General features: G+C 36.1%; 1 protein-coding gene across 5 annotated transcripts; it reads right to left on the bottom strand.

Annotated features, from left to right (window-relative positions):
• Positions 1 to 6,774: 6,774 nt before the first annotated feature.
• Positions 6,775 to 10,685, bottom strand: LOC131167883 (protein phosphatase 1 regulatory inhibitor subunit PPP1R8 homolog). Of its 5 annotated transcripts, none has more exons than XM_058126956.1 (3): positions 10,509 to 10,685; positions 8,900 to 9,475; positions 6,775 to 7,974 (listed from the first exon to the last, which is right to left on the bottom strand). In XM_058126956.1, the coding sequence occupies exons 2-3, from the start codon at positions 9,331 to 9,333 to the stop codon at positions 7,131 to 7,133; spliced, it is 1,278 nt and encodes a 425-aa protein (XP_057982939.1). In that variant the 5' UTR covers positions 9,334 to 9,475; positions 10,509 to 10,685; the 3' UTR covers positions 6,775 to 7,130. The 5 variants fall into 5 exon arrangements, with proteins under 5 accessions (XP_057982939.1, XP_057982912.1, XP_057982933.1 ...); XM_058126929.1 differs by having other exon boundaries at positions 8,900 to 9,684; positions 10,509 to 10,683; XM_058126950.1 differs by having other exon boundaries at positions 8,900 to 9,363; positions 10,509 to 10,683.
• Positions 10,686 to 21,466: the final 10,781 nt, after the last annotated feature.

The raw sequence follows: 21,466 nt of genomic DNA, 5'->3' as shown, positions 1-21,466 counted from the left end.
AAATATTCTCAAATCTCTTGGATAACTAATTATCTTAGTTCTAACAAATTGCCTCGTTTAATGGGACTGATATTGGTTTTGATCTCCCGAGTCTTGATCTAAATTCATTATTTCCATAATCTCGTACACTCCATAATGTAAATCAATCAAATTAGGTCAAAACCAACTCATAGAAAATGGAGAATGACTCTCTTAGCTTTTATATTTATTTTGATAAGATTATTCTTATATGTTAGAGAAGCAAAGTGATTGATAAGTCTATCCTTTTATAAAAAAAATAAAAATAAAAATAAAAATAATATATGAACTCAAATCCTAATAGATGTACATCAATTCAATAATTAAAATTATTAATGAGATTAGACTTTAACCATACTTAGGGATGCAAATTTGGAACTCAATTCATTATTTGTTTAACCATTTAATGCATATTTTGAAGAAAAACAAAAGGTCATTTATATTTGATAAACTTGCACTCATAAACCCTCATATTGGCAGTTATAGTTTACTATTTCATCTTAAATCTACAATATTTACTACTTTCCATATAAAAAAATATATTTTTCTTTTATATTTTCAGGAGATCATATCAAGAAATCTAACCATAATTTTAAAATTCGATTCTAACCAGAATCTTTGGGCGAAGAAGCATCAGACTCCGATTCTGGCCGAATTGACTAAGTCAGTACCGGTTCAACACAAATTCGATTTTTGTATGCCGATCAGACGATAGGATGACTAGCGGACTAGTCAGTCTGAGTTTAAAAGCAATGGATCTAACTAGTTCATTCATATATATATATATATATGTATATATAGACACACACACACACACACACACACACACACACACTTTTGAAGATATAAATTGTATTGAGCATGAATTCAACAATAAGCTTTAATTGAAATTGATTTACTAAGCATGTTCTATAAAATTTTGAACTAAGAAAAAAGAAAAAAAGAAATCAGATAAGCCAAACACATATGGGTTATGATTATATTATCTTACAAACACATAATATAATATGCTTATTACAAATATTTTTATTAAAATAATAATAGATGCAAATCCAACAGGCAACAGTGCACATATCATAAGATTGATTAATTTTCACATAAATTTTGTTTGGATATAAGACTCTTTAGTCTTAACATTAAAACAAGGCTTGCCCTAATATATAAATTACTTTAAATATGAACACACACGTGCGCGCGCGTGCGTATCTCCAAAATAAAATGATCAATATTCTTGGTTATGTTCTGTCTAAAATTCTTGATGAGAGTTGAGAAGCCAAAGAAATGACATTAAATTAATATCAACAAGCATAATTTAAACATAAAAAAAATTAGATTTTTTAAAGTTTTAAATAAAACATTTATCTGTAAGATATCAAATCTCAATTCTTGACCTTAGACCCTAATTTGAACAAATGAGCCTACATAGTCAAAAGGTAGAATTTGAGAGAATGAATTTCGGATTTTCGGTTTGCATTTCTATAACACAAATTTCAAGTTGTGAATATGAATTTTTATGAATTTGAAATTTTGTATAATTTTTTAGTCAAAATTCACACAATCATCAACTCGATACATGCTCTTAAATACTAGGTAATTTTGTTTTTTTTATTTACAATGAAGATTTTTAATTGTGAATTTGAAATTATTTAACTTTAGAAAAAAAATTAATAAAAAATATTTCAAAATTTATGAAATTTTACATAATTTGAAACTCATGACTTGAAAATCAACAAATAAATTGTAAACTTATTTTGTCTAAGTATATTATTATTGATAGGCGAGCACCATATGAATGTTTCACAATAAATCTATCATTCAAGCTCCCATTCAAGAGAGCAATTACTTGTCTTTCCATGCCTTACTCAACACATTTATGTTACATCAAGAACCTCTCATCTAAGAGAGTAGTTATTTGTAATAAATTTAGAATTTTTCTCTCATTCAATAGAAGAGTTTTGTATTATTATTTTTTTTTTGGAAGAAAGAAAATTTGTGAAAATGTTCATCTCAAGGTGAGTTAATATGCATTCTTGATTTGAAGGAGACTTAATTTGATTCCTTTGATTTGAGAAGAAGTTACTTTTGAAGGTGTGTGTGACGCGGCGAATCCGGTGGGGTCTAGGATGCGATTTTCCATAAATATATTCAATACAAGCAGCGGAAATAATCTAAAACCTCAAATATCATAGCCAGAGTACTAAACCACCTTATTTACATGGGTATCCCCGAGTAACAATATTTACATCACGTAGAATATAAAACATATTTAACAAAACACTTATTCTAAGCTATAATTTCTGACCCCGCCCAGAAGCTCGCTAAGCCTGACTTTTGGTATGTTCTAAAATATGAAATAATTATTGGGGTGAGTTAACTCTCAGTAACTAAGAACTAGATTTTTATCAGTGTGTGACTAAAATGAGTTTTAGTGTAAAAATAATTTAATAATCATTTTATTTGAATAAAAATTTCATTTATAAACTATAGATCACATATATAAATAAATATTCATACTTTCCTCCAAAATATCATTTATGCCTATTTAAGGCCATAATCACATAAATACACTGATATGTATAAAAAACTCTTTTTGGCCGATACATGTCATGTTTAACTCCCATGATCGGGTTCTGCGGTCTGAAGACCAGACTTAGTTTAGTTGGCTGACCAAAACTAAATCAAAACATTATGTCTGTAAGTGTGATTTGCTTATCACATCCTGGATCGAAAACAGGTGTGTACTCCCCTACTCAGGCCAAATCCACTATCTACCGCCAACACTTCCATAATAATGTGACTGCACTAATATTCATCCATAGCTACGGTATTGAGCATTCACCACATCCGGCCCATCAGGATTCTTAAAACATATAATTGCAATTTACGCAATACAACAATATAATAATCTCATCATTTTTTCAACGTAAAATTTGTGATAAATCTCATCATTATTCCCAATCAAACACGTAATAGATATAACACCGCAAAAACCCCAAATTTGCTCAGTTATGCAATAAAATAAAGTAAATTCATGCCACACGATTTGTATAATAAATTTCATAAATTACCTGAGAAATTCTTATAAATGTATACGCAATAAATTTAAATAAAAAACATGAGCATGATCAATTTCACCTATTTAATGTAATTCCAATATATTCTCAAAAACCCAATATGATCAAATCCCCGTAGTTTAATTTAATTCCAATATATTCCCAAAACCCGATATGATCAAATCCCCGTAGTATAATTTAATTCTAATATATTAAAAAAAAAACCGATATAATCAAATTCCCGCAATATAATTTAGCCCATGCATATGGAAATAATTGAATTCACATAATCAATTTAAATTAGGAATATATATAAAATAAACCTGACACAATCTAGTCTACTTACCCTAATTCTGAAGTGATGCCTACGGCGCGCAAGAGATGAAGTCCTCGTTCCTTAAATTTTTACAAAGAAGGAAAGAGGAATTGAGAGAGAGAGAGAGAGAGAGAGAGAGAGAGAGAACGGTACGAAAGTGGGAGAGAGAGAACGGAAAGGAGGGGGTGAGATTGCAGAGAGGGGGGGGGGGGAATTAAACTTCGTGAAGGATTTGGAAGTTCCTAATCCTTCATGATATATATATATATATATATATATATATATATTATATGATATTATATTATTTAATGAATTAAATTTTTTTTGGATTATTACAGTGTGTATTTATGGATTTTTTTGGAGTATGAAAGGACAACATCTTAATTAGATGTCCATATAATTTATCTCTTTTTAATAATGAAGTTCTCCTAACATCTTTCGCTGGTGAATATAGGCTATAAGCTAAAACATGTATACCTTGTAAAATAATTGGAACTCAGATGGTGGTGGACATGTCGATTTGTGTATTGTTTTGGAAACATACTGCTTCATAGGGATGTGGTCATAGTTGGATGATTGTTTCACATGTTGTAGGGAAATTAATACAAAATTTCCAAAAACTTGTGAGAAATAAAATATAGAAAAACACACGCCAAAAAAAAATTAATGACATGCACAAGACAGTATTTACGTGGTTAGGGAATTTTGCCTACGTCCACAAAGTTGTAGGGATTTCACTATTATCAAGAAAAAAATACAGAGTGCGGCAGTACAGTTTTTTCCTCTTTATCTTAAAAACTGCATCAGCAAAACCTTAATCACCAAAACAACGATTTCCATATCCTTCGCACAGGATTCACAATGGGCTACAAAACGAGCCAACAAATCTCCCATTAAAAAAAAACCACGCAACATTATTTCGAGTTAGGTCATCATCCAAATCAAACACAGTTAGACTCCACAAAGCCCAACAAATATCCCACTTGGAGACTAGTTCAATCACCAACATCAATCGCAATCCTCCAAAAGAACAATCCCTCATCCCTGCAATTCATTCTCTTTCCTCAAGTTAGAAGGCCAACTGAAGCTACACACAGCTTCAACTTCTCAATAGTGACACCTTTAGTTAACATGTCTGCTGAGTTCTTAGATCCACAGATCTTCTCAAGTATTACTAGTTTATCTTCAACAAGGTAACAGATAAAGTGGTATTTTGTCTGTATATGCTTAGACTTTGAATTAAAATTTGAATTTTTAGCAAGAAAAATTGTACTATGACTATCACTGTGTAGAATGCTCATTTCCTCCTTTTTACTCAATTCATCTAAGAAGTCATGTAGTCAAATCATCTCTTTTCCAGTTTCAATTGCTGTAATATACTCAGCTCCTTTAGTAGACAAAGTAACAATCTTTTGTAGATTTGAAGTCCAATATATAGTTGTACCACCCAGAGTAAATACAAACCTAGTAGTACTCTTTCTACTATCAATATCACCAGCAAAATCAGCATTTACATAACCCTGCAGTTTCAAATTTGCACATGTGAAGTAAAGATATGTATCTGATGAACCCCTCAGATATCTCAGAATCCACTTGATTGCCTCCTAGTGCCGCTTTCCTGACCTACTCATGAATTTGCTTACAACTCCCACTGCATGTGTAATGTTTGGCCTTGTACAAACCATAGCATACATCAAGCAGCCAATAAATGAGGCGTAGGGCACCTAACTTATATGGTCCCTTTCTTCTTCTATCTTCGGTGACTATTTTTTGCTTAGTTTGAAATGACTACCCAAGGGTGTGATCACTAGTTTAGCTTCATTCATGTTGAACCTACTGAGAATTTTATTTATATATTTTGACTGTGAAAGCTTCAATATATCATTAGCCTTGTCTCTATTGATTCTCATACCAAGGATTTGCTTTGCAACTCCCAAATCCTTTATTAAAAACTGTTATGACAATTGTTTCTTTAGATTATTAATCTCCTCAATGCTAAAGCTTGCAAATAGTATATCATCTATATACAATTGATCAACTTCACATCTCTTGAACCCAATTTTAAGCATAAAACTGTCAAATTTCTTGTACCACTGTTTTGGAGCTTGTTTTAGGCCATACAAGCTATTTTTTTTTTTTTTTTCAGTTTGCAGACTAGATTCTCTTGTTCCCGAACAATGAACCCTTCTGCCTAAACCATGTAAATGTCTTCATCCAAATTACTATGAAGAAATGCCGTCTTCACATCTAACTGCTCAAGATGTAGGTTTTCTGCAGCCACCATTCCCAGTACCAATCTAATTGTTGACATCTTCACAATTGGAGAAAATATTTTTGAGTAGTCAATGTCCTTCTTCTGCTGGAACCCTTTGACAGCTAATCTGACCTTGTAACGCTTGCTACCATCATGCTCATTCTTTATTCTATATACCCACTTGTTGTGCAAATCCTTTTTCCCTACTGGCAATTCAGTCAGTTCCCATATCTAATGCCCCAACAAGGAATCTATCTCATTCTTCATAGCTAACTCCCACTTGATTGAATTTTCATCCTGCAAGGCTTCATCATAACACTCTGCCTTACCACTATCAGTCAACAGAAGATAAATTTGGAGCAGGTGAATAATGCTGTAGAGGTTTAATGGTCTTCGAAGATCTAAGGACTTCAGCTACAGGTGTACTTTAATCTACCTGTGATTCTACATTCTCTTTGTCATCTTCACCCCTTTCTGGACAATACTTTCAGTCAATTCATCTAAGTTGACAAACTCAAATTTCATGGGATTCTTTCAATTAACAGATCTCATATCTTTGTTGAGTCTGTCTTCGTGGGTTGAGTGGTCAAGTGGGTAAACCCTTTTAACCCTTATACTTAAATGGGTTGAACCATTTATTACCCATTTAAATAAAAGAGTTCACCCATACCCCTTTAATAAAGATGAGTATGGGTGGATAAATGGATTTGGGTTGATATTGCCATACCTGGCCCATATGTACTTAATTAATAATTTATTATGTATACTTAGTTTGCTTGTAATAGAATTATGTGTCATTAAAGCTTGATTGTAATATTTGTAGATGTGTATTTATAATTTCATATCTTTAAATACATGTGCTTTTTTTGTTTTTGTTTTTTTGGTATTGTAGGTTTTCTTATAAACAGTATGTGAAAATCATTTAAGAGGTACTTCGATGAATTTGAATTGAAAGCGCACGTGATTTTTTTTCCATGATGCTGTCCTGCATCAGTAGGATTTTTCGACCAGCACATTCAGCAAGCAGGGTTCCTCAAAAAAAAAAAAAAAAAAAAGAAAAAAAAACAAAAAAAAAACAAAAGAACAAAAAATAAAATAAAATTCCATTTGGTTGGGTACATTTGGGTCAACACTTCAGGCAAAAGATTTTGAGCATTAGATATTGATATACAATGGCAATAATAGGAGCCAGTTCAGTTACTTCTGCTTCTTCCTTCCTGAAACACATACATTGGGTAAAGGCCAACAAGGTTGTGTGCACCATAGCGCATCTATGCATCAAAAGCAAAGAAATTCAAGAAGAATTTTACAATCTAACAAAAGATGCATCCTTCTGCAAGTTGCCCTTTCTCTTCATGGCAAATGTGGTCTAACCATCAGCTAGCAGCAAAAAAGATTCCATCTGAAGAATATATGCCTAAAAATAGTTGGTTTTCATTAGTATCTGTGACCGGGTGCGCAAAAAAGATGAGCCTTCTGAAAACGAATATTAGACACCAAATAGGTCATCCTTGTCATCATTACCTTCATTGTTAGGATCAGGCTTTCCGGTTATGTCATAAGGCAGGTCTCCTTCAGTATCTTTTTTCTGAGCAGTTTCCCCATCGCCAGAACCAGCAGAAGAAAAAGCCCAGGAAGAACCCACTTTGCCCAAAAATGCTTCCCCATATAGGTCATCATAAATTCCATTAGGATCATTACTTTTAGAAACAGATTTGACTTTGTTCAAGACTTCTTTTAATTTGTCGGTAACACCTTTCTGGGCAACACTGTCCTCTTTTGAGGAGCTTTGTTCCTTCCCCTTCGGGATAACAGTGATCTGCACAAGGGATTCATACTTCCCGACAAGGCTGCCTTCTTTCACACCAACCGGACCAGGTTCAGTTTCCACATCTACACCATCTGAAATGCCAACCACTTCAGACAAATCTCCCCCAACTTGATCTCTGAAAGCAACCCTTGTTTTCCTGATTCTCTTGGCAGCACTCTCTGACCGGCGGCTGTCAATATTACTCCCATCTACTGAGCTTTCTAATTCATTGAAAGATTTAGACAGTGATTCTGATTTGCTCATACCGTATCGATTGAGCAATGTGTTATATGCCAAAACACCATCTTCATCAGAAGGATCCAGATGAGGAGGTAAATTCATTACTGTCGATGTTCGACCATGAGGGAAAAGAGCTTCAATATTCTTTCTCAGTATATAACTCCTTGTCGATGCTGCAAACCTCAAAGATTGTCCAACTTCAAGCTCAACTGGATTGTCTCTAGCAAGACGTTCATTTGCCACAAACGTGCCATGAACAGACCCCAAATCAATCACATATATGCTGTAGTCAAGATATAAAATCCTGTAAATGCCTGCAAGCTTGAAACAGAACCATCCCAATTTTGAAAGGGTAAAGTGAAAGCCTAAAGAGAATACAGGATATGAAAACTGTTTTGCAGATGTAATGTGCACATGAACATGACAGCAAAGATTTATGAACCATGTTGTTATTTGTGATACTGTCAATGAGAATGTGCCAGTGGTAATGGCCATTGATGAAACAGTAGAATGAGCTCAGTTACAGCAGTTGACTAGTCAAACTCATTAATAAACTGAAACTGACCCTAAAATAAGGAGTGATCATTATACAATTAATTTGGTTGAAGAGAATATCTGATCACATCATTCCAATAAAGCAATGACCATGCAACCATTTGGCACTACAGTCCAAGGGAATGTGGTAAAAGGTACAACAGTCCATTATACTTGAAAACAGAACACATCTCCCATTTGCTTAGCTTTTGCCGAGTTAAAGATGGAATTAAACAAAAGAGAACTACAGAAAAAGGGTCTATAGATAATGTATATAAAAAATTATGAAGAAGAAAATTTGCTCATAGCAGGGGGCACCATGTAGTATTTATAATGCATCAATACCCTTGCACCTTGTCAGAGTTTCTGATGCACGCAGGACCCACTTGCAGTAGAATGTGGATCCCCACGAGTCCAACTTGCAGGAAAAAAAACTCAAATGGCACAATGACAGTGGTGCATTGAAAATCTTGTGTGGTGTCCTAGCTGTCTGCTAAAGCTAGACAGTAAATACTAAAGACTCAGTTGTTGTAGTACAGAACCATGTGTCTTTTCTTTAGAGAGGCAACAACTTGTTCTTTTCAAACAAGGAACAATATGAAGGAAATTGAGAAATGCATCACACAAAATTAAATTAAGGAAAATGAAAATGAAAGATAATTCATTTATCTGACCTTCCATTCTTGTGAGGAACAACCGCAGCATGCTGGCGTGAAATGGATTGATGATCAAGCACAAAGTCACACGTCGAAAACTGCCTTCCAAAAACATGTCTTCGCTTGTCCAGATTAATCCTACCAAGGATTTCCCCATCCTTCAACACCTCAAGATAATAAACAGCAAGCCGAGGCTCTATTGCCCAATCAGGAGGCCGCCAAGTAGACTGACCCCCTCCTACCTGAGTTACCTGTGGACCCAACCCCACTGGAGGTGCAACTTCTTGTCCCACAGAATTTCGTAGGACATGATGCTGATGCGGGGATTGGATTTGTAGATTGGAAGTCTGAGGGTCAAGAGATGCAACTTTTGATGACGAGTTCAAATTAACAGAGAATGGCTCCAATGACTGCGCTTTCTTAAATCTTTCAAGACCTATTCTTCCATACATCCTCTCTTTCCTTCCTCCCTTTCATAAGCTCTTCAAACAAATAAAAACTTCATACATATTCAGATTGAAAAGCACCAAAATGTACCATTTACTCCGAACTTGAGGAACTTAAAACTGCATATGCAACTCTGCATAGATTCCCCTAAGTTACACAGCATTGTCATTCAAGGCGAATTTCCAATTGGACATGCGTCCCCAAACAATGATAAATCTAAAGCTCAAATTAGATTTCTTTCCTTCCCAATTTTTTTTCAGTAGCCAATCTGAAGGTAATAGAAAAACAAAAACGAGTAATCTTCAACCTACCCTTGTGAATCTCTAATTAAACCGACTAGCCACCAAACCTCCTCACTACATATATCTATAAACCAACACGTTCAGTCCAACTCAAAAGTAAAATGTGCTAATCAATTCATCGTAAAAAGGAAAACTAAAACTCTTTACAACAGGTAAAATTCAACTGTTTACACATCTATTTTACCCTGACCCTATATTTGAAGAGGCCTTAGATTTGGATTTGTATTGAATTTGGAGGAGATATAATATAAAATTGTATTGAAATGTGTCCAAATCTATCCAAATCAAAATCCAAGGACCGAATTTCATCCTCCCAAACAGTATCTTCAGGAAAAAAGAATTCCAATTCTTAGATTTTTCTTTTTTCATAATGTTTTCAGCTTCACTGGCCTCAAGATACAAAATAGATGCATTAGGTTCAACTGACTAGAGGTTTTTGATTATCTTGGGTCCCTTGAAATGAAGATCTTGACATTCAAAATTTATTTTTCCCTAGTTCCTTAGCGACTAAACGGAAAATTACGAGGCAAAATAGCAAAGGAGAACCGTGAATTTTACTATTCGCACAGCACTGAAACTTAAGGAAAAAACAAATCCCAATCCTTAGATTTTATGATATTTTTCAGCTTCATCCACCTTAAGAGACAAAACAGATGCGCTAGGTTAAGCTCGCTAGACTCCTTTGCCCTAAAAATGAAAATTTCAATATTCAAGTATCCAAACGAAAAATGATGAGGCCAAAAAAAAAAAAGGAAACCATCAGCCGGTCAAATTATTCATACAATCAGCGAAAAACAACAAATTTGACCCGTCTTATGCTATACGATTACAGATATAAGAAGACGAATCAAAACGGAGTCGCAGAGAAAAATATTTACCACGAAAAATCATAGGATCTCTGATTCAACATTTTCTCTGGGAGAGAGAGAGAGAAGCTCAGTCGCATCGCCGTACTCCGGCTATAGTGAGATTTTTCTAGATGCTCCTCTTTTCCAGCATAGGGAAATCACCTGTTCCAAATGTGTTTAAAATGTAATTTAGATTGCTAACGTTGTGTTTGAAAGTACCTATTTCAGTTTTAAATTTGAATACGAATTAGGCAAAATAGAATTATATTTTGTTAAAATTATATAAATCTAAATCCCTGTATAAGAAAATCAAATTGACATATTAAAATTTGTAATACATATTTCTTATCCTATAGAGGAAATTTATACATTTTTATTCTCAATGATTAACAAGGTAATATGTTAATTAACTGTTAGAAATGTTAGATTTATGAACTTAGGAATCACGATAACAGTCTCTTATGATTGACAAGACTTTGGAAAGATCAAATATGTAACGACCTGCTTAACTTATCATAAGATAAAACATATTTAAATAAAACAGTCAACCCGAACTCATGCGTAACGGGAACACCTGTCATACACAGTGGAACTTAGGTAGCAATAAATATAAATCATCATTCAGATAACCATAAAATATATATAATACCATAGTTGACTATAAACCAAAAGACTGTTTTTATATACAACTCTCAAAAATTATACAAAATATCTCTAGGACCCCACACCCAAAAACTTCTGATCCTAATCCAAACTTACCCTCCTAGCGAGGTAACTCAACAGGCTCAATGGCGGCCTCGATCCGCCGATCTTTTTGGGTTTCCTGAAAAGTTATTTAAGTTCGGGAGTGAGACACTTTTCAGTAAGGGAAAATAAACTAAATACAGTTGTATGATAATATGAATATTTAATGCAATTATACATATACAGTATATTTCATATACCTAAAAACATTCATCATAACATATTTGAATAAACATAACTTTCATAATTTATAATAGTTTATACTGATCATGAAATGTCTGTTATAACTGATAATACCGAAAATCTACCTAGGATGAATAACTAGTTGATGTCATGTATTATCCCTTATGACGGGTTATGCAGCCCGAAGGCGGGACCCGACAATGGCTGACCGACCACTGCCGAGTCAAAAATGCCTGTAAGTATGATGGGCCTGCCACACCCTAGTCCAGACTGTCAGGTGGACATCTACAACTCTACACTGAAAGTCACATCAACTATCCATCTCCCACCTCCTTGTGAGGTGTTTAGCATAAGTCTAAACATAGATATCTTATCTATATAGCTACGGTATCGTACTCTTGAAACTGAACTAAACTAACATTCGAGTTCTGATAACATATAATACATGATAATATAGTATGTAACATAAATAGATTGATAGCATTTTCTATAATTTCATAAATACGACCTTACGCTGAACATTTCATAAATATGGCCTTGCGCTGAAATCATACATAAAACACGGCCTTGCGCCAGCTATCAATCACGGCATTGCGCCGAATATCTCATACATATCATTTTGAATAAATAAATCAATTATCATGTATTTCAAAATCATAATGTACTGTATTATTTCATAATTCCTGAAAACATGTTTTACTCGTAAAATTTGTCATAACATAATACTTATCATATAAAATCATATTCATGTCACACAATGCTGAGTAAAATCATATATTTTATTCTAAAATCATATTTCCTGTATAATAACAGTATTTTCCCAAATATGCATTTTCTTAACAATATTCAAATATAATACATGCTTTCCTGAAATTTAATTTGCTGATAAATAATAATAATTTGCATAGAAAATATCTGTTTTAGTTTATTCCCTTACCTGATATTAAGAAAAACCCCCTAAAAAGGCTCATCTTGCACCCGCAGGGTTTCCCGTTCAACACCTTGAAAACGACAACTCTCAAAACTAAACTTCAGTATTTTCACGTGAATATCATTTTCTATAACTACAGTAAGACCAAATTTTGTATAAAATGCTTTACCTCAACTCAAGGACAAATTTCAACTCGCTTCCACCAACGATCCGCTCCGGCATATTTGGAGAGAACTTCCCTAGGAGCGTCATGGTGGCCTCAGATTGTCGATTCGGCGAATGACGGAGCTGAAATCGAAGAGAGAGGAGAGAAAAACCATAGGGAGGAGAGAGAGAGAGAGAGAGAGAGAGTGTGTGTGTGAGTGATTTTTTGATTTTTTTTGTACGTTAAAACTAAGTTTTAGGTTATTTATACTAGGGGCTTTGTTGACGAGTCACGTCACCTCGTTGACGAACTCTCCCTTTCGTCGACGAAATTCAGAGTTGCCCAAATATCCTTTTAGTATTTTCTCGTCGACGAGACGCACCCTCGTCGACAAGTCCAAGTCATCGACGAACGCAAAGCCTGCAGTGCCCCATTTTCTTTTCTGTTTCCATTTTCCACTCTCTTAATTATTATTTAAATACCATTATTCTTCAGGTTATTACAAAATAGGTATTAAGCCTAACTACTGATATACCCCAAATATATCACCTATCCTAAATAGAAGGCATGTGCCCAGCATTAATGGAGGAAATCATTTACAAAGTCAATCGCTCGACCAGAGCCATTGACGATGACCATATATTGACTGGAGTGATCCAAGCCCGTGCTATAATGATCAGAGTAATCCATGTCAAGCGTTATAAATGACAGATCTATCAAGGTCAAACTTGGCCAGTATAAAAGGGGTACTACGAAGAGACTAAGGTATCTCATTCTAACCTAATTTCACTGTTACTTACAACCTCCCTAAAAGCACTCACTTACTTAGGAATTAGAGAGATCTCCCGAAGTACACCCCGGGTCCTCCAAGCTGCGTTTGTTTTCGTCCTTTTCAAGTGATTGGGATCCGAAAGCTCGTCGGAGGTCAGATTGAAATTTTTGGCAGCAACAGTTGGTGCCGTCTGTGGGAATGCTTCTTAGAGGTTTTAAATTTTCAATCCTTGATCCCTGCATCATGACAACAACCACCAATTCCAAGTCCAACCATATTGCGGGTGATCAATCACCCCAGTCCGTTCATTTTGCACCCGGAGACCATTCGGAAGTGACAAGGGAGGAATTTTTTATCTTCCAAAGGAGAATGGAAGCCTCCCAGAAGAAGATGGAGGACATGTTTAACATGTTCTTACAGCAAATGAGTCATAGAGAACTTGCCCCCCGCCAGCAGATGGTTGATCCTAATTCACAGAAGAAAGCGGAAGACCTGAATGAGAGTAATGGAAAAAACCAACCCCACAAAGAAGGTGGAGGACGCGAACAACGTGCAGTCAATGAACAAAGATCGAATGAAATGGAGGAGAGGATCAATAAGATTAACCAAATAGAAAAGATGATTAAGGAGGCTCATTTCAACCCGTCCTGCAGGGAGACCTCATTGAAGTCTTCAGATCCACCCTTCATCAAAGAAGTGATGGAGGTCCTGTTGCCAAGTAAGTTCAAAATGTCTACCTTCGAAAGGTATGAAGACTCAATCAACCCAGTTGATCACCTGGATACCTTTAAGGTGTTAATGCAACTGTAAGGCACACCAGATGCTATCATGTGTCGTGCGTTTTCCGCCACCCTTAAAGGGAATGCCAAGGCATGGTACCGAACCCTAAAACCTAGATCCATTAAATCCTTCTCTGAGATGGAACAACAATTTGCCGGAAACTTCATTAGAAACCGCAGGATGGCAAAGACCTCAGCTCATCTGTTGAACCTGGTCCAAGGAGAAAGGGAAATGTTAAAAAAATTCATACATCACTTTGTTGCTGCTACCTTAGAGATTCGCAACTTGGATCATGGGGTAATATTGGTAGCCCTAACCACGACTCTCCAACCTAGAGACTTCTTGTACTCCCTAGGGAAAAGGCCTCCGGTCGACATGGGGGAACTAATGGCATGATCACAGAAGTATATCAATTTGGAAGAAGTAATGAAAACAAGGAGAGACCGAGTTGATTTGAAAAGAAAGAGCTCGAGGGATACGGTGGAGGCCTCCAAAATAGGGAAGAAGTAAGAGAGTAGCAAGCTACAGAGTAGCCCTAGGGGGTTAGGATATACAAGTAAGTTCTAATCCTACACTCCCATAAACGTCTCGTGAACCAATGCCCTAGGGGGCTGTGACCCAATCTAGCATGCCCTGTAGTGATCCTAAAAATTAAAAATTAAAAAATTAAAAAAATTAAAAATTAACTAATTTTTAATTTTAAATAATAATAATTATTAATGAAATAATATAATATAAAAATAATATAATTTTATAATAAAATTATATACATATATATATATATATATATATATATATATATATATATATATATATATATATATATAAAACCTTCTTTGGCTTCAAGAAGGATTTAACTTACCTGAAATAGAAAATAGAGGTAGCGCACAAGAGCCTCTCCGTCTCCTCGTCTCCTCTCTCCTACTCTTCTCAATCTAGTCTCCAATAGTCGGTCGATCGGAAATCCGAAGATACCATTGGTTTACTATCACCGCCACCGATAATCCTACTAAAGCAGATTTGTCGTAGGAGCGGTGTAAGCATATCTCTTGAGATAAGGCCAATTTTTACTCTTACCCCAGTTTTTCTTAAACCATAAGCCCAATTATCGAACGAAAATTGCTAAGAGACTCGTGGGGAGATTCTATACAATCTAGCCGGAGCGGGTTTTTGAATTGGAGCTCCGGGGCACCAACCTTAAATCGGGGTAAGTTTAATAATTTAGACTTTATTAGGCTATTTAAGGCATTCAGAACTTAGGGAAATTTTAGGGAAAGTTATTCTGAGGATTGTGATGAATAATGTGGTTAAGTTTGAATTTTAGGGTTTCAGGGGTTTTTGAAGCGTAGGCTGGGGTGTTATCGGGTTTTTCAAGAATCAGGTAAGGGGATTAAGTTAAGTTAAGTTAGGAATTTTATTTAATTTGAACTGATTAAATTAATATTTATTTATTTAAGAATTTGAAGGTTATTTCGAAAACCAACCATTCGAAATGGATTTTACAAACCTAGGATATATGGTATGGTATTTTGAATGGGAACGAATGGTGGAAAGCTTGGTTGTTTATATGGTTATGTTTAAATGTTAAAATCATGTGGCCGATGATTATTTGGTAGGATTTATTGTTTAACTGGATTTGAGATTTTTTGTGAAATACTGGAACTGTTTGTGAAATATCGGAATTGTCACAAAAAATACTGGAACTGTTTGTGAATAATGCGGGAATTTGGTATGACAGCCGAGGGCCGAGTTTTAATTGATGGCTATACGCAGGGTTGTATTTTGTGGTCGGGGGCCAGGTTTTTGGAATAATTGGAAATATATGCGAATTGATGTTTTAAATGGTGTTTTCTATTATCTAAATTGCATTATATGTTTTAAGAACCTGGAGACCAGTGTATTGTGAGCACGATACCGTTACTAGGGATTTGTTACGTGGCTGTGTGCGCCCACACCTATGCTGAGAGGTGTAGGGTGGCCTTGTCCAATTTTCTTACGTGAGGTGAAAGTACCCCTCTGGGTGAGGGCAATCGGACTAGTAGTTTGAGCTACATATACCCGCGGAGTATGTTAGCGGAGAGTACCGATGACTATTGTCTCGGTGGATCCCCCAGGACAATAGTCCAACCTTTGGGCCACACAACCCATGCAATGGGGGAAGTAAATGGCGTGTTTGTCACAGGGAGTGTCTTATATGCATATCTGTTAATTTATGTAAATATGAGTAATTAATAAGATAATTTTGAGGGTTTGCTGAGAAAGGTGAGTGTCCTAATAGCAGTAATGGTATTAGGGCAGAGGGAAGATGTAGAGACCCAAACCCATAGTAAGCTGGGTTCGTTGACGAAGGTGTCACATTCGTCGATAAAATTCAGAGCCTCGTTGACGAGGAAATACCGAGCGGGTTAGAGAAAATATCCGAATTGGGCTCGGCGACGAATGTATGGCTTTGTTGACGAGTTGTATGGTGGATTTGTCGACAAAGGAGCCACCTCGTCGACGAAGGTTGACTCAGTCAAAAGCCCTATAAATATCTATTGTGCTTGCTTAAAGGCTAAGTTTCTCCCAAAGCTCTCTCTCTCTCTTTCTAAACCAGCGAAATTCCTCTCTCTCTCTCTAAGATTCTTCACCATTCGACGACCGTTTCTAAAAATAGAAGTTCCTGCGGGGATCAGAGGAGGAAGTTCTACAACTTTAGTGAATCGGATCGTCGTTTTGAGGATTTTTGAGTTTTCTCAAAAATCGAGGTAAGGATCTGATTTCGATTTCGATTGAATAGTTGGATGGTAGTCGAAATTAGAATAAGGTTATGTTCTGTGGTTTTTAGGTTTTGAGGATCCCGGATTGTCAATTTGGACCGTTTTCGTACGTAGTTTTGTTTCGGGTTTAAGGTAAGGGGAATTTGATTACAACAACATTTTTTCGAAAAACTAAACCGCTAAAAAGTTAGTTTATGCTTATATGTATGTTTAGACTGCTTATTTGCTAAGTTTCATCAGATAAAAATGTCGGTTTTACGATTTTACAATTTTTGAAAAAAATGAGGATTTTGGCGTATGATCTCCAAACTTTACAAAACCACTTTATTATGTTAATACTATAGTAGGAGATGCTTGAATCCTTTACTTTTTCTTTTAAAAGGTGTTTACAGAGCTTTTTATCATTTAGCGGATTTTTGGATTAAACTCGTGTGATATATGTTGAAATGGAAATGTATGAATTTTCTATACTATGTATGTGAGATATGGGAACTGGAATTCCACTTTACTAGATTGAAAATGTGGAAAACAGGTGCCGGTTATACATTGTGCTATATATGTGAAAAGAGTAAACCGAGAGAGTGTGTGCCGTTTTATACCCGATATGATTATTTGAGTTTGTGAAAATACTGGAATTTCAAAGGTTATTATTTTTTCATTATAAATTGTATATATGATATATGGAACCACAACTTGCTTCCAAAAAAAGTTGAAAAAAACTTCAGTGATAGGGTTGAAAAATACTCTAAACTATTATAAGCACGGTTCCGATGCTAACAGTACAGTGCAACCACACATGAGGGATCAGTGTGGGTACTTAAGATAGTCGGATTGCGTGGAGTTGTAATTGCTGGTGAAATAATAGACCAGGGGGCAATTGGACTATATATAGATGCTCGGCAATGTTTGAACGAACAGGGCATTGTCAAAGGTATCGGTGCACAACCCGTGTCACGGGGGTAAATAGGCAAACTTGTCATACCAAGCTGGTCGTCGTTCTAATATTCATATGCATGATTTAGATACTTGAATGTGCAGATAAATCTTATATGTTATCGTATTATAAAGAAATGTTCCATATGTATGGATTTTTATGGAAATATGCGTATATGCAGTCACACATTGTTGTAATACTTTCCACCTTACTGAGAAGTGTCTTATCCCATTATACAACCTTTGTTTTCAGGTCCATCTGGACGTTGGTCCTAGTTGCTTGAGGGACTAGGAGATTTGTTTTTGGTTATAGCATACGTAAGTGGACTAGGTGTATATTGAACGTAGTTGGAGTATCTTTTTGGGGTTGTAATAATAGAATATGTTCTAAGTATGTATAAATGTATTTGAGAATACAGTAGTAAACTCTGGTATAAGTCTAGTAGAAATCCTAATGAATGTTTATGTTTTTCCGCAACATTTACATTGTAATTATGTATGGTTTATACTCATATGTCCCTGTTTAGGGCGGGTTGTCTATGTATCTTGAACAGGTACATGTATTTTGTATTTGTGTTAATGGTACTGGTCCGTATAAAGGGTCGAGTCACTACAGAAGATACTTGTATAGGCAGGTAATCTTCCCTATCCTTGGCTAATTATGTGTGTGAGTGTAAATTAAGAATGTTTTCATAAATGTGTTTATCTATTTAATGAACTGGTTATTTTCTGTACACTAAATGCATGCTAGCCACACACTGACATTAATTTAGTCTTTCCCTTACTAAGATGTGTCTCACCCCTACTTTATAAACTATCTTTTCAAGAAATCCTAGAGATCAGGTCTAGCAAGCTAGAGGAGCCGGGCTAGTGGTGTAAATTTTATGTAGGTAGTGTGTAGATAGAAATTTTGTTTTTGTTTAGTTTTTAGGGATGAAATTATGTGAAAATCGATATATTTGTGTATAAAGTTAGTTAGAACTCTCGTACTATAATTTGAGGATTTTGTATTTTATTTCCGCTGCATATATGTGTTTTATATATGATGAACAAGGTACTAGGTACATAGGCGTCACTAAAGTAGCACTCCGGGCCCACGTGGCGGGTCGAGGTCATTACATGCCCAGAAAGGAGATTGTTTCATAAAATTGCTCCTCTGTCAGTCATATCTTCGAACATCTTGTGTACCTCTATTAAATTATCAAATTTTGCATACATATCTATAAGTGCATTCTCTATCACGCTACTCAATTTCAGCACAAAAGATTAGCACCGCTCATTAGGTAAAAGAAAATCGGCTTAATTGGCGAGCAACGCTCATGAGGCTAGAAGATTTTTGAACAAATAAGTACAGCTCATTAGGAAAAATCGGCCCAACTGATTAGCAACGCTCATAAAGCCAGAAGACTACCCAACAAATGAGCACAACTCATTAGGCAAAATCGGCCCAACTGACGAGTAACGCTCGTGAGGCCAGAAGACTGCCCAAAAAATGAATGCAGCTCATTAGGCAAAATCGGCCCAATTGACGAACAACGCTCGTGAGGCCAGAAGACTACCCAACAAATGAGCACAGCTCATAAGGCAAAATCAGCCCAACTAACGAGCAATGCTTGTGAAGCTAGAAGACTGCCCAACAAATGAGTACAATTTCTTAGGCAAAATTAGTCCAACTGTTGAGCAACGCTTGTGAGGTCAGAAAACTGCCCAACAAATGAGCACAACTCATTAGGCAAAATCGGCCCAACTGACGAGTAACGCTCGTAAGGCTAGAAGACTTTCCAACAATTGAGCATAATTCATTAAGCGAAATCGGTCCAATTGACGAGCAACACTCGTGAGGCCAAAAGAGCTGTTTAGCAAGAATTCTCCACAAAGGGCAGTTAGCAAGAATGCCCCCACTAAGGGCAGCTTAGCAAAAATGCCACTAGAAGAGCAGCTCTGTAGCTTGGAAGAATTCCCCACGAGGGACATCTCGGAAAAAATACCACCAGAAGAGTAGCTTTACAACTTGGTAGAATGCCACTAGAAGAGCAGCTTGACAGCTCGGCGGTTCGACAAAAATGCCACCAAAAGAGCAGCTTGGCAGCTCAGAAGAATTCCCCACGAGGGACGACTCAGCAAAAATGCCCAAGAAGGGAGGCTCGGTAGCTCAGCAAGAATGCCCATGTAGAGCTGCTCGGTAATAATGCCCATCTAAAGTAGTTCGGCCAGAATGCCCATGAAGAGCAGTTCGGCAAGAATGCCTTTGTAGAGCAGCTTGGCAAGAATGTCTATGAAGAGCAGCTCGGTAAGAATGCACATGAAGAGCGGCTTGGCAAGAATGCAATTGTAGAGCAGCTTGGCAAGAATGACCATGTAGAGCAGCTCGGCAAGAATGCCCATGAAGAGCAGCTTGGTAAGAATGCCCATGAAGAGTAGCTCGGCAAGAATGTCCACGAAGAGCAGCTTGGTAGCTCGGCAAGAATTCCAAATGAAGAGCAGCTCGACAAGAATGCCCATGAGGAGCTGTAACGACCCTGAATTTCTTAACATAATATGTAACATAATAAATAAAATGGTCAACCCGTACCCGTGGGTAACAGGGACATCCGTCATTCACAGGGGAAACCTAAGCAGTAGTAAAATAAAATCTCAATCATCTATCCAAAAAGAATAATACTAGAGTTATTTACATTCCAAAAATACTGTATTTATTTACAATCAAAAATCAAAATAACACTAGGATTGTACAACAAAAATCTCCTAATCCTAGTTCAATGCTTACCCTTCTAGTTGGGAAGCTAAACCCACTCAACGGCGGCCCTGACTCGCCGGTCCCTTTGAGTTTCTTGAAAATCATTTAATATTCGGGGGCGAGACACTTCTCAGTAAAGGAAAATAAGCTAAATACAGCTGTGTGGTAACATGAATATTTAAGGCACTTAAACATAAACAGTACATTTCATAACTCTGTAAACATTCATCATATCATACTGGATAAACATATACTTTCATATTTGTTAATAATTCATAACATACATAAAACATCTGTTATAATTGTAATACTGAAAATATACCCAGGATGAATAGCTAGCTGGTGTCATGTATTACCCCCCATGACGGGTTGTGTAGCCCGAAGACGGGACCCGACAATGGCTGGCCGACCACTTCCGAGTCAAATATGTCTGTAAGTACGTTGGGCCCACCACACCCTAGTCCGGACTGCCAGGTGGACGTCCACACTCTACTGAAAGTCACATCAACTATCCATCTCCCATCCCCTCATTAGATGGTTAGCACTAATCTGATCATAAACATATGATCTATAAGCTACGGTACCGAGCCCCTGAACTGAACTAAACTAACATCCGGATTCTGATAACATATAATACATGATATAATAGTGGCCTCGTGCCGATCATTTTCATAAATACGACCTCGTGCCAAAATCATAAATATGGCCTCGCGCCAAAACATAAATATAACCTCGTACCGAAAACATAAATACGGCCTCGTGCCGATAACATAAATACATGGCCTCGTGCCAAAATCGTTTCAGGTACATACATTCTGAAATTAAATCATTTATCATATATTCATCAAAATCATCACCACATAACTCATTTTTTTTCATAATACCTGAAAACATGCTTTACTCGTAAAATCTTTGATATCATAATATATTTCACATAAAATAATATTCATGCCACACATGTGCTGTTAAATGTCATATTTCATATTCTAAAATCGTGATTTTCT

Source organism: Malania oleifera, chromosome 1, assembly GCF_029873635.1.
Source record: "Malania oleifera isolate guangnan ecotype guangnan chromosome 1, ASM2987363v1, whole genome shotgun sequence".
Classification (NCBI taxonomy): Eukaryota; Viridiplantae; Streptophyta; class Magnoliopsida; order Santalales; family Ximeniaceae; genus Malania; species Malania oleifera.
Note: the sequence above shows the minus strand (reverse complement) of the source record. Positions and strands in the feature narration are given on the sequence as shown.